Source organism: Salarias fasciatus, chromosome 12 (assembly GCF_902148845.1).
Source record: "Salarias fasciatus chromosome 12, fSalaFa1.1, whole genome shotgun sequence".
Taxonomy (NCBI): Eukaryota; Metazoa; Chordata; class Actinopteri; order Blenniiformes; family Blenniidae; genus Salarias; species Salarias fasciatus.
In genome coordinates this window covers 14702534-14718171 of record NC_043756.1, presented here as the reverse complement: position 1 = coordinate 14718171, position 15638 = coordinate 14702534, and the positions used below count along the sequence as shown (strand labels likewise).

The 15638-nt window shown below is 39.4% G+C and overlaps 1 protein-coding gene across 1 annotated transcript; it reads left to right on the top strand.

Annotated features, from left to right (window-relative positions):
• The first annotated feature begins 584 nt into the window (after positions 1-584).
• Positions 585-15626, top strand: LOC115397880 (protein prune homolog 2-like). Its single transcript, XM_030104392.1, has 10 exons — positions 585-1120; positions 3061-3134; positions 3589-3810; positions 4103-4282; positions 4567-4666; positions 4877-5008; positions 6174-6260; positions 6493-6591; positions 7292-7333; positions 14629-15626. The coding sequence occupies exons 1-10, from the start codon at positions 942-944 to the stop codon at positions 14654-14656; spliced, it is 1143 nt and encodes a 380-aa protein (XP_029960252.1). The 5' UTR covers positions 585-941; the 3' UTR covers positions 14657-15626.
• The last annotated feature ends 12 nt before the right edge of the window (positions 15627-15638 follow it).

The window sequence follows — 15638 nt, the reverse complement described above, 5'->3', positions numbered from 1 at the left end:
GTGGGCTGATTTCATGTGTTGAACAGAAAGGATTGGTGTGCAGTGCCTTGGGTGTGTGTGTTTATAAATCTGTTTACGCCTCATTAAATATGCATTACCTGCCTCATTGCAGCTGGAGTCCCACTACAGCTAATGGAAACAGTTCCCATAGCTCTCTCACAAGGTGTTGGTGTGAGTGCATGTCTGCAATTTTGTGTGTTTGAATATGTAATAAGCAGAGCAATGGGGACTCAAAGTTGTCTAATATGTGGCTTAAGCTTCACACAAGAAAGGAGTGGATACATTATTTTTGTTAAATATGGCATTTCAAATGCACTAGAAGTGGAAAACTCTGAATGAGATGGGTTCAGTATGGGTAACCATATACAAATAAAGCAGTTTTTTTAATGACTAATGTTTAATAGCAAACCTTTGATGCTATTACTAGTAGGGGATAACCAAAGCCACTAATGGATTTGTGGCAGAAAGAATAGAAATATTGTTATCGACCAAAATGATGTGGAAATTACTGAGGTGAACAAAAAACGTTTGTGTTACATTTATTCTTTTTTCTTCACTTGTATTCCACTTCTCTCTATAAATGAAGACACCAAGAAGAACTGCCATCCCATCCAACCAGTGAAAATCCTGCATACCAATGGACACCAAGTCAAGACACAACTCAGGCTCAAACCCAGTATGGCTACAACTACCACCACATCGACCAAAGAACTGAGAGCCAGTGCTCCTACGCAGCCTGCTCTGAAACCAAATCCAGCAGACAGTCGAATACGACTGACGTCTATGCTGAGTTTACAACTGCTGCCACAAGTATTCACTACAGCGCTGATCCAGCCGAGAACTATTATGAAGCGAGAGGGGATGCCCAGTACAACCTGGAGGACGCAGGGTTCAAATGTCAGTATGTACTTGAAAGCCAGTACGACGCTGACTCCAGCTCCATGTGTGCTTCTGAAGCCCAGTACTCCCCTTACCGAGCCGGTGGCCAGAGTCAGTATGAGTCGGCCCATGCTCATTATCCGGGCGATGGACAGTCTTTCTACCATTCTGAAGCTCAGCCGGAGATAGAAGATCATGCACGGTATGTGCCGGAGGGATATGTTCACTTCCTGCTGTCAAGGTAAGATGTCACTCAATTAAGCTTCTCGGTGAGGTTTTCAAAAAAAATTTTGAAAAAATCCATCGCTGGTCAATACTGATGCTACTTTTTGGGATTGAATTTCCACCTTTCATCACAAAATCTGTGATCCTCTTTGTAACCTTCTCTTTTAAGGGCGATGATATGGCAGAGGAGGCTTATCTTTAAGTACTTTTAAAGTTTTATTTTGTTTGCTCATTCTGCAATACACTTTACGATCTTGAGCTTTTTTATGTTTTTGTCAAGAATTACATATTAAACCCAAATTAAGAGGTGCAATGATTTTACCAGTATACAATGGCGAACTGTAGTTATACAAAAAGAAGAAGAAAAAAAAACATGAAAATTATCGAAATGCCATTGCAATAGAACAAACTCCAAAGTATTCCTGAAAGGCTTTCAGTGAGAGAAATACAGCAAAAAATCTGTCTGGAATTGTTACCTGATAAGAGCCACAAACTAAAACTTTTGTGCTACAAAGCAAGTTAATGTTTTCAAGGTTTTCCTAAAGCAATATTGAATGTTTTTAATCATTATCTTTTATTGATCCCTGTCTTAACCACAGTGACATTGATCACAGCAGGAACAGAATTTCTTCGAGGATAACAGAAATAGAAATGAGAGAGACAGCACAGGTAGTTAAATGTTGCACAATCCAGACAAGAAAACAAATAACTCAAACAAAATACATGACATGACAAGGAGGGACAATCCATTTGACCACTGTGACAGAACTGAAGCCAAAATGGATTTACACAAGTCCTCAAACGAAGCCATACCCCAGTGTGCAATGCAGTTTTCATGCATTTAAAAGTAATTTGAAGTAGGAATCCCAGTTTTTTCTTTAGTTTCTTTTCCCAATACAGTCAAACAAGATGCTCTGAAACCCTATTTAAATGACAATTTACAGGTTTAGTCACCGATCCATGATTCGTGTTGGAAAATGTTTCTTGTAGATGTCCATCGCAACATTCATCTCAGCTATTCAGGAAACAATATTGAAATACTGCTTTTTATGTATTTTGTTGCTGTAGCAATGTCTCCATTGATCTGTTCAGTCCATTGAAAGAAAACTGTCTGGGGAAAAATTAGGCCAAAATTTAATTACTTGTTCCATGCACCAATTTATATACAGAAATCTGCAGGCATTTAAGACCCACATAAATGAAATGGCCAAACATGCATATGTCAGCTTTGAATAAAGTGAGCGCTTATTTCTGTGTATCTGCAGTTGTTCCTTGTAGTAGATCCTACATTGTTTGCTCCCATGTTGTAATTCTAATGACCCACCCCCTCTTTGAGATACGTGACCCTCTCTGTTTTTTCTTTTGTTTTTTCAATACATGCACGCCACACCCTTCCATTATGAAGTGGTACATGTGACCTGAAACAGGGGTTCACGCTTTACACAATCAGCAAGAGACTATAGGATGAGCTAACAGAAGAGGCCCCAAAGTAGTTTTTCAAAAAATTTAAAATAATAATAAAATAAAAGCAGCTTGTGTGTTTTGTGTCTCCAGTGATGTGTGTTGGTCTCTCTGTACCGCTGCTCTCTATTGTTAGCAGGCCTTATGCTAATCAGAGTCTGTTAGAGGCGCTTTGGTTGGGGGGAGGTAGCAACACTGCTCGGTATTGTTTCCTCGGCCCACACGTGCAGCCTGGGAATGAAGCAGTGAGTCCGTTTCCCCTCCATCAAACCCATCACTTCTGTGATCCTCTGCATTCTGAGTAAAATGAACAGATTTTAAACTCTTCCATTTTCAGTGCAATGGGAACTTGTGGATTTTATTATTACCTTTGTAGATGAGTTTCTTTGTCTTGTTTGTGCCAATACTTTGTGTAGTTGTGCCTCTAGTCGCTGTGGTCACGGCACTGGTAATTTACATTGTGGCTCATTATTGTATTTCTGTGCCTCTGAGCAGAAACTCCCAGCAGGGAGTAATGGTGAAGATGGCCTCCAGTGAAGACGCAGCAGAGGAGCTCGACAACAGAGAAGGTAAAGAAAAATAAATCTGTCTAAAATGTAATTTTTCTGCAAGGAGACTATGTTTCTGGTGACTTTTTTCATCTTTACCTTGACATATTGAAAATATGGTCTTATAATCAAAGGTGTGATTGTAGAATAGTGCAGAACAAACAGAAAACATGATAAATGTTAATAAACACGTCTTGGGGTAGTGATGAACTTCCAGCACTCAGAGTTGGTATTTGGGCAGGCTGGACAATAGAGGGCTTTACAACAACCAGTCAACACACAACACTGACATTGCCTGAATGTTACTGAACGTTTACCACAAACATATGGGTGTTGTCCTATTCTTATATCTGCTTCCTGTCTTCTATCTTATTCTGCTAATCTTGTCTTGTTTATGTTGTAATCTGACAAAAACATGGTTTTAAAACTAAATAGAAAAACTAACGACGACTGATCTGATTCTGTCCCTCAACAGACCCACCTTCATCAGCAGATATCTCAGGAGGGTCAAATCAGAGGAGAAAGTTGGCAGCCCCTCCAATGGATGTGTCTCTGGACCGCAGTGAGGGCTCTCTGCTGTCAGATGACGCTCTGGATACGGAGGACGACGCCTTAGATACTGGGGATGACCTGGATGTCAACATAGATGAGCTGGACACTCCTGATGAGGCCGATTCATTGGACTTAAACAGACATGGTGAGACAAGGGATAATCTGCAGTAGTCTGTAAATTATTATAGTATCAGCATACAGTATTTACTTAATTTCTCTTTAATATATGAGGATGAGGAAAAGACATGTGAAAGCTGTGACTTTATCTTGAAAACTTCCTGTGCATCCAGATATGATCCAGTTTTGTTAAAAGATCTCTCTTGACTTTATATTGTCAATGAAAAAGATTTCTAAATGTTAGTATTTCTTCTGTTTTTGATTCTCCAGATTTTAAGAATTTCACATGATTGTTCACTAATGTGTTGTTTTACTCACAGAGGATTCAGAAGAGTCTAATCTCGGTGCAGAAGCAGCATCGAGTGATCCAAACACAGGCCACAGGGCAGCCGAGGCGAGTCGGGACGGCAAACTGTGGAGGAGTGTGTTGATCGGAGAGCAGGAGCACCGCATCGACATGAAGTGCATTGAGCCCTACAAAAGAGTCATTTCTCACGGAGGTGTGCAAGTGAAAGTACACAAATTCCATTTTTGGATGGTTTGAACTTTACTTGTGTGTTCTCTTCAATCACAGTATTGTGCAAATAGTGTGACTCTGTTGTAATGCTTCTCATTTATAATGCAGTAAAAGCAGGGGGACATGAATGAATTGTTGATGTTGTAATAACAAAGTCAAAATTGTTAATGTGCCAAATCAAACTCACATCAGATTAAGGTACTGATTTCTGTGAATGCAGTACTTAATGTGACTTGTCCTCGTTGTGTGTTTGTGTTTTGTTTTCAGGTTATTATGCGGAGAAGAATGCGATCATTGTGTTTGCAGCGTGTTTCCTTCCAGACAGCGACTGTGACAATTACAACTACGTAATGGAAAACCTTTTTCTGTAAGTAAAGTTCTACAACATATATAAGCTCAGTAACATGTCATACGTTCATTTTTACATGTTAATCTAAGACATCTGTGACCAAAGACGGATAGATGTGGCCTTGGAATGATCGGTTTTTTACAGAGAAACTACTTGCACATGTCCATACACCCTTCATGTGTAAGTATTTACCGGTCTATTGCATCGTTGTCCCTTTTCTACATTGAGGTATGTAATAAGTACTTTAGAACTGATGGTGGCAGAAGATTACATGATTGTTTACCTGAATGGAGCAACGCCTCGCAGAAGGATGCCTGGTTTTACCTGGATGAAGAGGTGCTACCAGATGATAGACAGGAGGTAATGTGGACATATTTATTATCTTGCGTTCTCTGATGTTTAACACTAATGTGCTGTCTTTTTCTGTTGACACATCGCATGCAAGCAAAATTTTCCGTTCAGTTTTATACGGTCCCATCCTAAGAAAATATAAAGATTCTAGGAATTTAAAGCGCTTTTTTCCCATTCCAAAACAGAAGAAAACCAACCAACCGGATAATATGAGAAGAGACTCTACGTTTAAAGCTGTGGCAATGAGTAGTAATTTTCTGTTGTTTCCAAAATACCAAAGACCCTCTAAAACTTGACAGAAGTTTGGGCTCATCTTATGGACTCAGTTCATTAAGTTCCTGCATGAAGGCGGCTGAATGTTTCATAATCGTTTTGAGGCTTTTGAACAGGTGCATTGAAACGAGTTTTGTGACCCAGTTTAAATGAGAGCTGATCTCCCACAAGCACAAAATGAAGCGCGTCACCATGGAGTTGAATACTGGTATTGTGTGTGAATTTGCGTGTCTGTAAGATACAGTCTAAGTAAATCAGCTTTCACACTACGGACACAACATCACCTGTTTTTACTTTTGATAGGTCAGGCCCTTTGTGTATTCAACTGCTCACGTTTGGAATATTAAAACAATAAGCACTGTTTTCATGCATGTTGAGTTTCACAAATACACTTTTACCCACAATAGTCTGAATTACTTCACAACATACAGTTGTTTGTAAGTACAGTTATGTCACAGTTGGAGGAGGACTCGATGAGCCAGGCACTGCCGAATTAGCATGTTAAACTCATATTTATTGTCTGTAAAGTAAACAAAAATCCAAAGAGTCTACCACATATTTGGCGCAAAGTCCAAGAAGGCACAGATCAAAGATCAAGGCAGAGATGCAGAAAACATGGACTGACACAGACTAAACACCACAGACGAGACAAGACAATCTGACAAGCAGAGCACAGACAGTTCGCGTCTCATAAACCCAGAGCAGCAGGTGACTGCAATCAAATGCTCAGGCACAGGTGAACCACATCAGGACAGGAAGCCACAGGGCCTGAGATGAGAGACACAAATATCACAAAAATACAGGCTGAAACATTGAACCGTGACAGTAAAGCTGTATTTTAGAGTGAGTTTCTCTTGTTCTCTGGATCTTTAACACTTCTACATCTTCTCTTGTCTGACAGACTGAAGAAAAACCTCAAGATGTTCATCATCGTTCATCCTTCCTGGTTCATACGGACTTTGCTGGGAATCACCCGACCCTTCATAAGGTCTCATGCTTGTCCCTTAAATGTAGTAGACACTGCTGAAGTGTTTCATTAATAACATCTTAAGTCTGAATAAATTAAAATAATGCTCACTGGTAATTATCTTAAAGTGCCACATATTTAGAGCACTGACTGTGAATTTACTCGTACAGTAACTTTAGAAGCCAACCATATTGTGATGATGCTTTCAGTCAGTTAAGGTTTAAAGAGTGTTTCCTTTTTTTTTCTTTTACAGCTCGAAGTTCAGTAGTAAAATCAAGTATGTGAATAGTCTGCGAGAGCTTGGGAGAATCATCCCAATGGAATACGTCCACATTCCACCCAGCATCCTGAAGTGAGTCACATATCAACATTTGATGGAAGTAAATTCTTGTTGTTGTTGTTGATGTTGTTGTTGTCGTGTATGAGGTATAAATAATGTGACCAAACGAGTTATCTCGTCTTCCCTCCACCACCGTTTCATTCAATTACATTCAGTTTTTCCTCTTCAGCCCATTGAGATCTAATCTGAATACATAATTACAGCACAGCTGTACAATTTGGTGTTATTTTGAAAAAAATTGCATACCAATCTACAAAAATACAAACTGAAAAAGGACCCATGACATTGCCCATACCTTCAAATATTGTGGAAGTGTCACATCAGGATTTAAATGGGTTAAACTGGAAACTGAAGCCTATTTGTGAATTGTGTTGAGGCGTAGACAAACAGTTAAATCTGTTGTTTCAGCAACTGGATTAACTAAAATACGCCGAGCAAATGCCTAATTTGCAATGTGGTGGTGTGTCATACAAAAGCAAGCATGAATGTTATTTATCTGTTTATTGCAAGAACCTTTCTGTATTTTGTGGTTTTCTTGTCTTGGCTTTCCAGAAAGTTGTTGTTAAAAAAAACACTGTGATTTCTGTAATAATCACATCACAGACATGCTTTTTAACAGACATCCTTAAAAAATATCTTCAAAAAGAAAGGAAATGTTTCATTCTAAGTGCCTGCATCTGGCACGTTGACACATCTCTCACTCTGCCCTAAGGTATGACGAGGAGAGGGCTACACACAAATTTGCATGCGTGAGGTAAAATCTTCTAACCTGCCTGTATTGATTAGCTGGTTCTGTTAACGTTTCCCTGAAAATCTTTCAGTGCAACTCCCAACTATCTCCTGCTGGGACTAACCTTGGTTCCTGGGCTGTTTTCTTATTCAAGCCAAAAATTAGTCAGATAGTGACTTTCATGTTTCACTCGGTCTGTGATGTGGCTTTTCCCTGGAAATGATTTCTTTTCTACCCTCATCAGTAATGAGTAGAGATTTGATGAACTTGCTCTAACCACCGCACTCCTCGGGAATTCACATGCAATGCATAGAGCGGGGATCAATGGACCTCTGCGGTAAATGGACTTCATTTACAGTGGAGTATTATCCCCACTATCAGGGGGCCAAATTGGGACTGAACTCATTTACCACATAATAGAATTATGGCTCATAATCATTAGAAAAAATCTAATAAAAAATACTCATTTTGACATATGTCTCTCTATGCATCGCAGTGTATTCCTTTGACCCTGAACATTCGCATCCTTCAGCATCGAATATTGTGTTTCTTTCCTCCTGTGGCAGTACTACCGTTTCCTACTAATCCCTACAACTGCATGTGTACTGATAACATGGCTGCTGTTTCTTCACTAACCTTTTGCACTCTGTCCTCCAACCTAATTCTAAACCAGGCTCGATACAGACTTGCAGGACACGGCTGCTAAGTAAGTGGTAAGGCATTATTCTCTCGCACAGAGTGTAAAGATTAACAAGGCAGGGTTTACTTCCTTCCTGGATTTGAAGAACATCTTACCAGCACTGCATCAGCTCTCAAAAATGTAGTGCTGTGGTGATGTGACCCACAGATGGGCCGTATAAATATTTCTCACAGGAAAACCTGACTGGCAGTGATCTAATCTGGTTAATGAAAGAGCATCTAGACTTTCTGGAGAAACGGAAACGGTCTGATTTTAATATAGCAAAGTGAAGTCACTTTTACTCAAATAGATTTAGAGTTAGGTTGGCAAGAACAATAATGCATTTCCCCTTCAAATAGGCTTTTTCAAACATTGTGATGCTCCTAATATTGATTATTTCCCAGACCTACCTTTACTCACTAACAATATTTTGGTGGGTGTGCAGCATTAAGCCTCTATCTCACTGAGTTATGGTGATTAGTAACTAGATAGAGAAAGGAATGCATGGAAATGTAAAAATTAGCAGCAATTTGTCAGACAAGTGTTGCTATAAAACGGTTTAAACTCCAGAGGGCATTCGGGTCAAAATTTAACCTGGGTTTGCATGCATGTTGCATGATATGAGCCAGACCTTTGCAGAATATTTGCTTAGTATTAAAACTAAGTTGTTTGTTTGTTTGATTTTTCTGTGCATGTGAAGACTTTGGAATACTATCCCTTCACCAACTATGCATGAAACCAGTAAAAGAAAGAAGAGCTATTTCCTGATGCAAAAAGTTGAGATTGAAGCTGTTGCTCTTTGGAGCAGCCTTGCTCTGTTAGATTAGATCATTTGTACAGGAAATTACAGTACAAACACAGAACACCTCCAAAAAATATTCTTTGAGGACACAGTTACACTGTAGTTTTTGAAGTTATCTCTACTTTGTACAGCTTCTCCAACTGAAAAGTAGTCAGGCGAGTCATTGATTTACTTATTTCCTTCACTGAGATTCTCTTTTGCTTGCCTAAAGCCCTTGTAGTGCATCATAAAAAAAAACAGAATACGGTACTATATGTCAAACCGAAAGATTTATGGCCCCCCAATAAACCCCTCCCCTCGCCATTTGTGCACCATTTGTCCACCGTATGTCCACTGCGCATTTGTCCACCCCCCCCCCCCCCCCCCCAAAACTTCCTTCCTTCTGAGGTCTTTTGAAGTTTTTACGACGGGTCAGGTGTTGACACATCTGAAGGGATGAGTAGGAGCCAGACAGACGGTTAGAGGGGGGTGAATTTATATTGTACTTAGAGATGGCGGAGAAACGTGTCATGAAGAGGTTATATTACAAGCCGAGTCATCCTGGTAGTTTCGGCGGGGTAGAGCGGCTTCATAAAGCGGTTCAAGATGAGACGGGAAAGAAAGTCAGGGTGGAAGATGTGAAAGACTTTTTATCATCTCAAGACACCTATACTCTGCATAAACCGGCTAGGATACATTTTCCAAGGAACAGAGTTTTTGTTACAAGACCTCTCAAACAATTTCAGGCAGACCTTTGTGATATGTGGGCGTTAGCCGACGAAAATGATGGGTATAGTTATTTACTCACGGTCATAGATGTGTTTTCCAAATTAGTGTACGTGCGAGCTTTGAGAAAGAAGACTGCGGCTGAGGTGGTGTCTGCCTTTGAATCCGTCTTTCGCGAGAGCCAGACGCCTGAAAAACTACAGACTGATGCGGGAAGAAAATTTTTCAACAAAAGTTTCAAGATTCTGATGAGGAAACACAACATCATACATTTTGCCACAGCCAGTGATCTAAAAGCCTGTGTGGTTGAAAGATTTAACCAAACGTTAAAGACCAGAATGTGGAGATATTTCACTGCTAAGAACACTAGACGGTACGTGGAAGTCCTACCAGACTTAGTAAAAAGCTATAATAACACTTACCACAGCAGTATAAAAATGCGCCCGGCTGATGTGACTAAGGGCCTTCAAGTGTTTCACAATCTGTACGGTACGCCTACACCACGAGACAAGAGAAAACAAAAATAAAGGCAGGATTTAAGGAGGGCGATGTTGTCAGAATATCCAAGTTGCGAGGGGCCTTCGATAAAAAATACGAACAGAGTTTCACGGATGAAGTATTTACGGTGTCAGAATGCATTCCGCGTACTCCACCGGTATACAAACTCAAAGATTACGACGGTGAAGTGATCGAAGGTTCATTCTATGAGCCGGAGCTGCAGAAAGTGAAAAAAGACTCATTAACATTTTTCAATCATACAGTTTTCAAACAGTCTGTTAGATATTACATTTACGACAAACAGATACGTCTGGATGTCTGTAGCACTTTAGGTGGTTGTATGACCTTTCTAAAGCTCTCCAGAGGTGAACCTAAAAATTATGATCCAAACAAGAAACTCAGGTTTCATCTTAACATAGAAAGCAGATAATCAAAAGTGTTACTATTTGTGACCTGAAGATAACCAAATTTGCTCCTAACTTGAAATTTTAAGTTACTGCTCTCAAAACTTTGAAACATGTAGTGTCCTTTGTGATAAGCATCGTGTAATTTTCTCAAAAGAAGGGAAGGTTTTTAAAAAAGTGTATAAAATACAAGAAAAGGTATAAATGAATAGTAAAATCATTCAAAGACAGAGTGTCATTCTAAAATATTCAAAATAAAGCCACACAAACTTAATCAGGAAGCGTAGACACGCGCTTGAATAAAAAACAAAATAACTGGTTGATAATTTTCACAAACTCAAATTCAATTTTCTGTATAAGAGACGATAATGATGTTGTCGATGTACGCCAAACAAAACCGAGTCAGCAGGTAATGTCAGCTTTGAAAGCTGCTGTCTCACAGCTGCAGCGTAGACGGTTGGACTGTCCGAAAAAAAAACAAACAACGTTAATCTTGTAAAGCGATATTGTTGGTCACAGAAGGTGAAACTAAACAAATCCAATGTATTCCTGTGTACAGCAGAATACAAATACACAACTGTGTACCATTTCGCTCTGGCTGCTATTGATACTAAAATAGCATTAACATCTGGTACAACCGGAGTTATAGGAATGACGCTGACATTTTTTTTTCCCCCTCGGATCCTGTGCAAATCTGCACTTCTTTGTTCCTGGTTTCAAAACGGGATTTCTTGGTGTGGTGTTTGGAGACACACATGGCACTCCTTGTTTCAGCAATGATTGAACCACTGGTCTGATCCCCAGTTCTTTTTCCTTTGATAAGGGATACTGTTTAACACAAACACTATATTTCGCATAGTTAATTGTTGCTTGATAAGGTTCCACAGCCAGCTATCCTACGTGATTTGCAAATACAGATTTTCTTCTCTTTTTTAACAAATCCACAGAAGCATTACCAAAGAGCAAAATATGACAACCCCATGTAAGAGCAGCATTTATATAAGAACAAAGAAAGAACAAAATAAAGTGCTTAGTTTAAGAAACAAATACAATCTTCAGCTTTACATACCTTCTCCTGTAGCAATTTCTTTTCTGAACAGTCTCAACCGGCTGCACAAGAAACAGAATATCAACTCAATAAAGATTTTCTCACTCTTTTTCTACTCTGACAGACAGTAATGCACGCAGTTTCACACACTCCATGCTGCAGTTTGCTCCACTGTTTTAGGTGGCGTAAAGATTAGTTGTGCGTCAACTCTTGCCTGTATCTTGTTTATAGCACTCCCTACATATAACGTGACTCTGTAGCTCGTCTGATACTTTAAAACTGAACCATCTCCGAATTACTGAGCCACTGTTTTTTTTTTCTTTTACTGAATGGGATTTTTATTGGGGTGTTGTTTGGGACACACATGGCACAATGACTCCTTGTTTCAGAAGTGATTGAACCACTGGTCTGACCCCATTTCTTTTTCCATTTGATCAGGGATACTGTTTTAACAAACAGGATATTTTGCATAGTTAATTGTTGCTTGATAAGGTTCCATATCCAGCAGTCCTACATGATTTGCGTGCTGTGTCCACAATTTAGATGGAACAGACGCTCAAACTGACGGAGGTTGTAACAACACATCCAACTGAACTTCTGCTTTCATTGTATTTTGCAGGATTTTAATGAAAAAATGCAAAGTGTCCTCATCATACGACCAAGAAATAAAATTTTAGTTGCTATCTTCATCATCTGGTTGTCTATGAAGAAACTGCTAACAAATGTCAAGCATTTTAGCTACTGTCCCAATGATCATTTGTAACTGCACTTTGAAGTTTTTACGATGTGTTCGGTGTTGAGGAGATGAGTAGGAGCAAGACAGACTGATAGAGGGGGGTGAATTTATATTGTACTTAGAGATGGCAGAAAAGCGTGCCATGAAGAAAGTTAGGGTGGGAGATGTGAAAGATTTTTTATCATCTCAAGACACCTATACTCTGCATAAACCGGCTAGGGTACATTTTCCAAGGAACAGAGTTTTTGTTACAAGACCTCTCAAACAGTTTCAGGCAGACCTTTGCGATAGGAAGACGGGCTCACCTTTCCTCCTCTCCTCTCTTTCATCATCTGGTTGTCTATGAAGAAACTGCTAACAAATGTCAAGCGTTTTAGCTACTGTCCCAATGATCATTTGTAACTGCACAGATGAATGGTTCAATGTTTCCGTGCACGTCTTTTAATAATAACATCAGTCCCTCTGGAGAGAGACACAGTATTTGTGGACTTTCTACTCTGTCCAAGAATGGTTTATCTACTGGTCTGCTTGATAGAATGCTAATGTTCTGATTCCCTCTATTGTGAACAGTCAAGTCACAACATCAACATTTAGAAAAACAGAGGCTGCTTTCTGCCAAACAGTGAAATACTGTCCTACCGTCTGATGTATGTTTGGAATGTTTTACTGTTACTCACTCTGGAGCACAAATTCTATATAATCTTAATTTTGATAGCATATCTTTTCCTAATATTGAAAAGATTTCTAAATCACAAACACATGTTGAAATTTCCAGCCATCTCTCTCAACCGGTAACAGTTTTGACAGCGGTTCTCTTGGTGGGACACCAGAAATGCTGACAGTTTGAACAGTGTCATTACTTCATGGACAGTATATCTCCTGTTGATGAATACAAGAGAGAAATACACCTACATTTATGAGAAACTTTTTTGATTTCCCTTTAATGTTTAAACAAATCTTTAGTATTTTCTACCGCTGTATTTGAAACTTGTGCCTGAATAACCATCATTATTATTATTATTTGATCACTGTCAGCGTACCAATTCTGTCGGCCGCTTCATTGTGTAGAAGTCTTTCTCCACAGAAATGAAAGTGGTCTCTGTTCTGGTGTAATGTTTGTCTTTGGTACTTGTTGAGTTTTGGCCTTGATACAACACTTGTGGCACGCCGGAGGGTCTAGCTACTTTAGCTTCATCTCTTTTTTTTTCCTTTGCTCACAGTCTCTCATGTAGAGACGCTCGGTCTGGGTGTGAGTGTTTGAAGCTCGCTACAGGTGCTGATTCTGGAAGTGAGTACAAATAAGGCCTTACAGCCTCACCATGCAGAGGTGCTAAAGCCATTTGTTTGCGTCACTTGACGCTTTTGTGGTTTTCCACAGTTTTTTTCCAATGTGTATTTAGTATGGTCAGGTCAATCAGAGAAGTTGACAAACGGATGAAAGAAATAAGTTAGATTAGATTCCCTCGTTCCGTGTCTTCTCACAGAATGTTCTTTAAAGCATCTGAGTATCGACCCGTGTTGCTGTTTTTTGGGGCCAGTTGTATTCCGGGGCATTCTTGCAGGCCTGTACTACAGCCAATTCCTGCTCCTTAGTGAAGCAATCTTTATTCTTACGATGGAGTCAATAACCCCCCTGTGCAAATAGGTCATGCTGAAAAACTACTCTGGAATTCCTGTTCTCAAATGAGTGGACTTTATGGTGAATGATACATGACAAAGTTATGGAAAAGCTTCTTACTTTAGCAGATGTGATAACACGGATACTTCACTGTAAGAACGGACTGATGAACAGGTGTCTGAATATGCAGAAAGATTTCTTAAATGTTGGAAAGAAATGGCAAAATTAAAAGTGTCGCATAAAGCTGAACCCTTCTTTGTGTCAATGATCATTAATGGACTGGGAACACAGGATGCTGATACTTTAAAGAATTAGCAGCCTCATCATTGAGTCCTGTGGATTTACTAAAAAGGATGAGAGAATTAGATGCAACTGGATTGTTTGCAAATCAAAAAAAAAAAAAAAAAAAAAGCTAAGATTCATGCTGTACAATACACAACTCTGGGAGAGTATAGACCGTTTGTATCAACACTACCAGGCTTCAGAGGATGAGGACGAGACAGGACGAGACCAAATCAACGATGATTTAGGGGCCGGCGTTATTATAATAATACTAATGATCAAACACTGGCAAGGGTGAAGAAACCTCAATGATGCATGCCATTATCAGGGGGGGTGGACAAATGTGCAGTGGACATACGGTGGACAAATGGTGCACAAATGGTGAGGGGAGGGGTTTACTGGGGAGCCATAAATCTTTCGGTTTCACATATAATACCGTATTCTGTTTTTTATCATCTATTTGCATTAAGTTTCTATTCCTCCAATTCTGAACAGAGATATTTTGCAGCCATTTCTCTTCTTTTTTCTTATCTCCTCTCTCCCTCAGAGATGACCAGGGCAACTCGGCTGTGTGACGAGATGCTTGACTGCACTGCAGTCCGACGCAGCACTTCTGAACATGAACGCCTGCAGCATGATGCACATGGCACATAGTTGTTCCGCCCACAAATAAGAAAAGGGTGAGAAGAACTTGCTGTGGTAAAAAAAAAATATATATATATATCCAGCAACTGCCTGTTTGTTCAAGTTGAAATGTGAGAGTACTGCATATATACGATACTTATATTTTTGCAGTGCAGAGACTGTCACTGTGCTAAAAGGAGGATGCTTAATGCTGTATGTCAGTAATTTACACAGCACTTACTTATTATATTTGACAACTTAAACTCATAACTTAAGACATTTTTGACCAAATGGGTGACAATAGTTACCATTTTGTGTTCTCGATACGAGCCAGACTTTGAACACATTCTCCAGGTATTATTTTATAAGAGCATTCCTTCCATTTGTGCATTATTAACATTCATGTGTTACGAATCGACTCATGGTAATAATAACGGTGGATTTTCTATAGCCTTAGTAAAGCTCATGCCTCTTTCAATTCCTAAACAAATCCATGAATACAGATGCTGTGTTACATATCATCTACTCACCACACACTGTTGTTAAATGGTAGCTGTCAACAGACTGTACTGTAAAGTGATTCTCTATTTAAACTGTCATTTTAGATAATAAAATACAATCTAAACACTTTGTACTGTATTAGCCCGGACAGCTCGCGCTGGCATAAATTGCAATGACCAAGTTGGTGTTTGAGTTTACAGAAGTGTCTTACATTGTGTCACTCTCTGGTGAGGCACCTCCTTCCGTCTTTAAGCGTCCGTCAACAGGCTGCCCTGGAAACACTGTGTCACTCCGATGTAACGACACCGCTTATATATAGCAAACAAGCACTTCTCCCTAGATGATATCATTTTTCATAAAAATGCAGGATTACATATGAAAAATGTTAGGAAGTTTTCAATATCTGCAGTAATGTGTAGCATGTTTTTTTTT

Coding starts and splice junctions, on each gene's coding strand:
- LOC115397880 (XM_030104392.1), top strand. CDS start 942: ATGTGTGCTTCTGAAGCCCAGTACTCCCCTTACCGAGCCGGTGGCCAG. Junction 4,283..4,566: donor AAGAGTCATTTCTCACGGAG/GTGTGCAAGTGA, acceptor TTTTGTTTTCAG/GTTATTATGCGGAGAAGAAT. Junction 6,261..6,492: donor ATCACCCGACCCTTCATAAG/GTCTCATGCTTG, acceptor TTTCTTTTACAG/CTCGAAGTTCAGTAGTAAAA.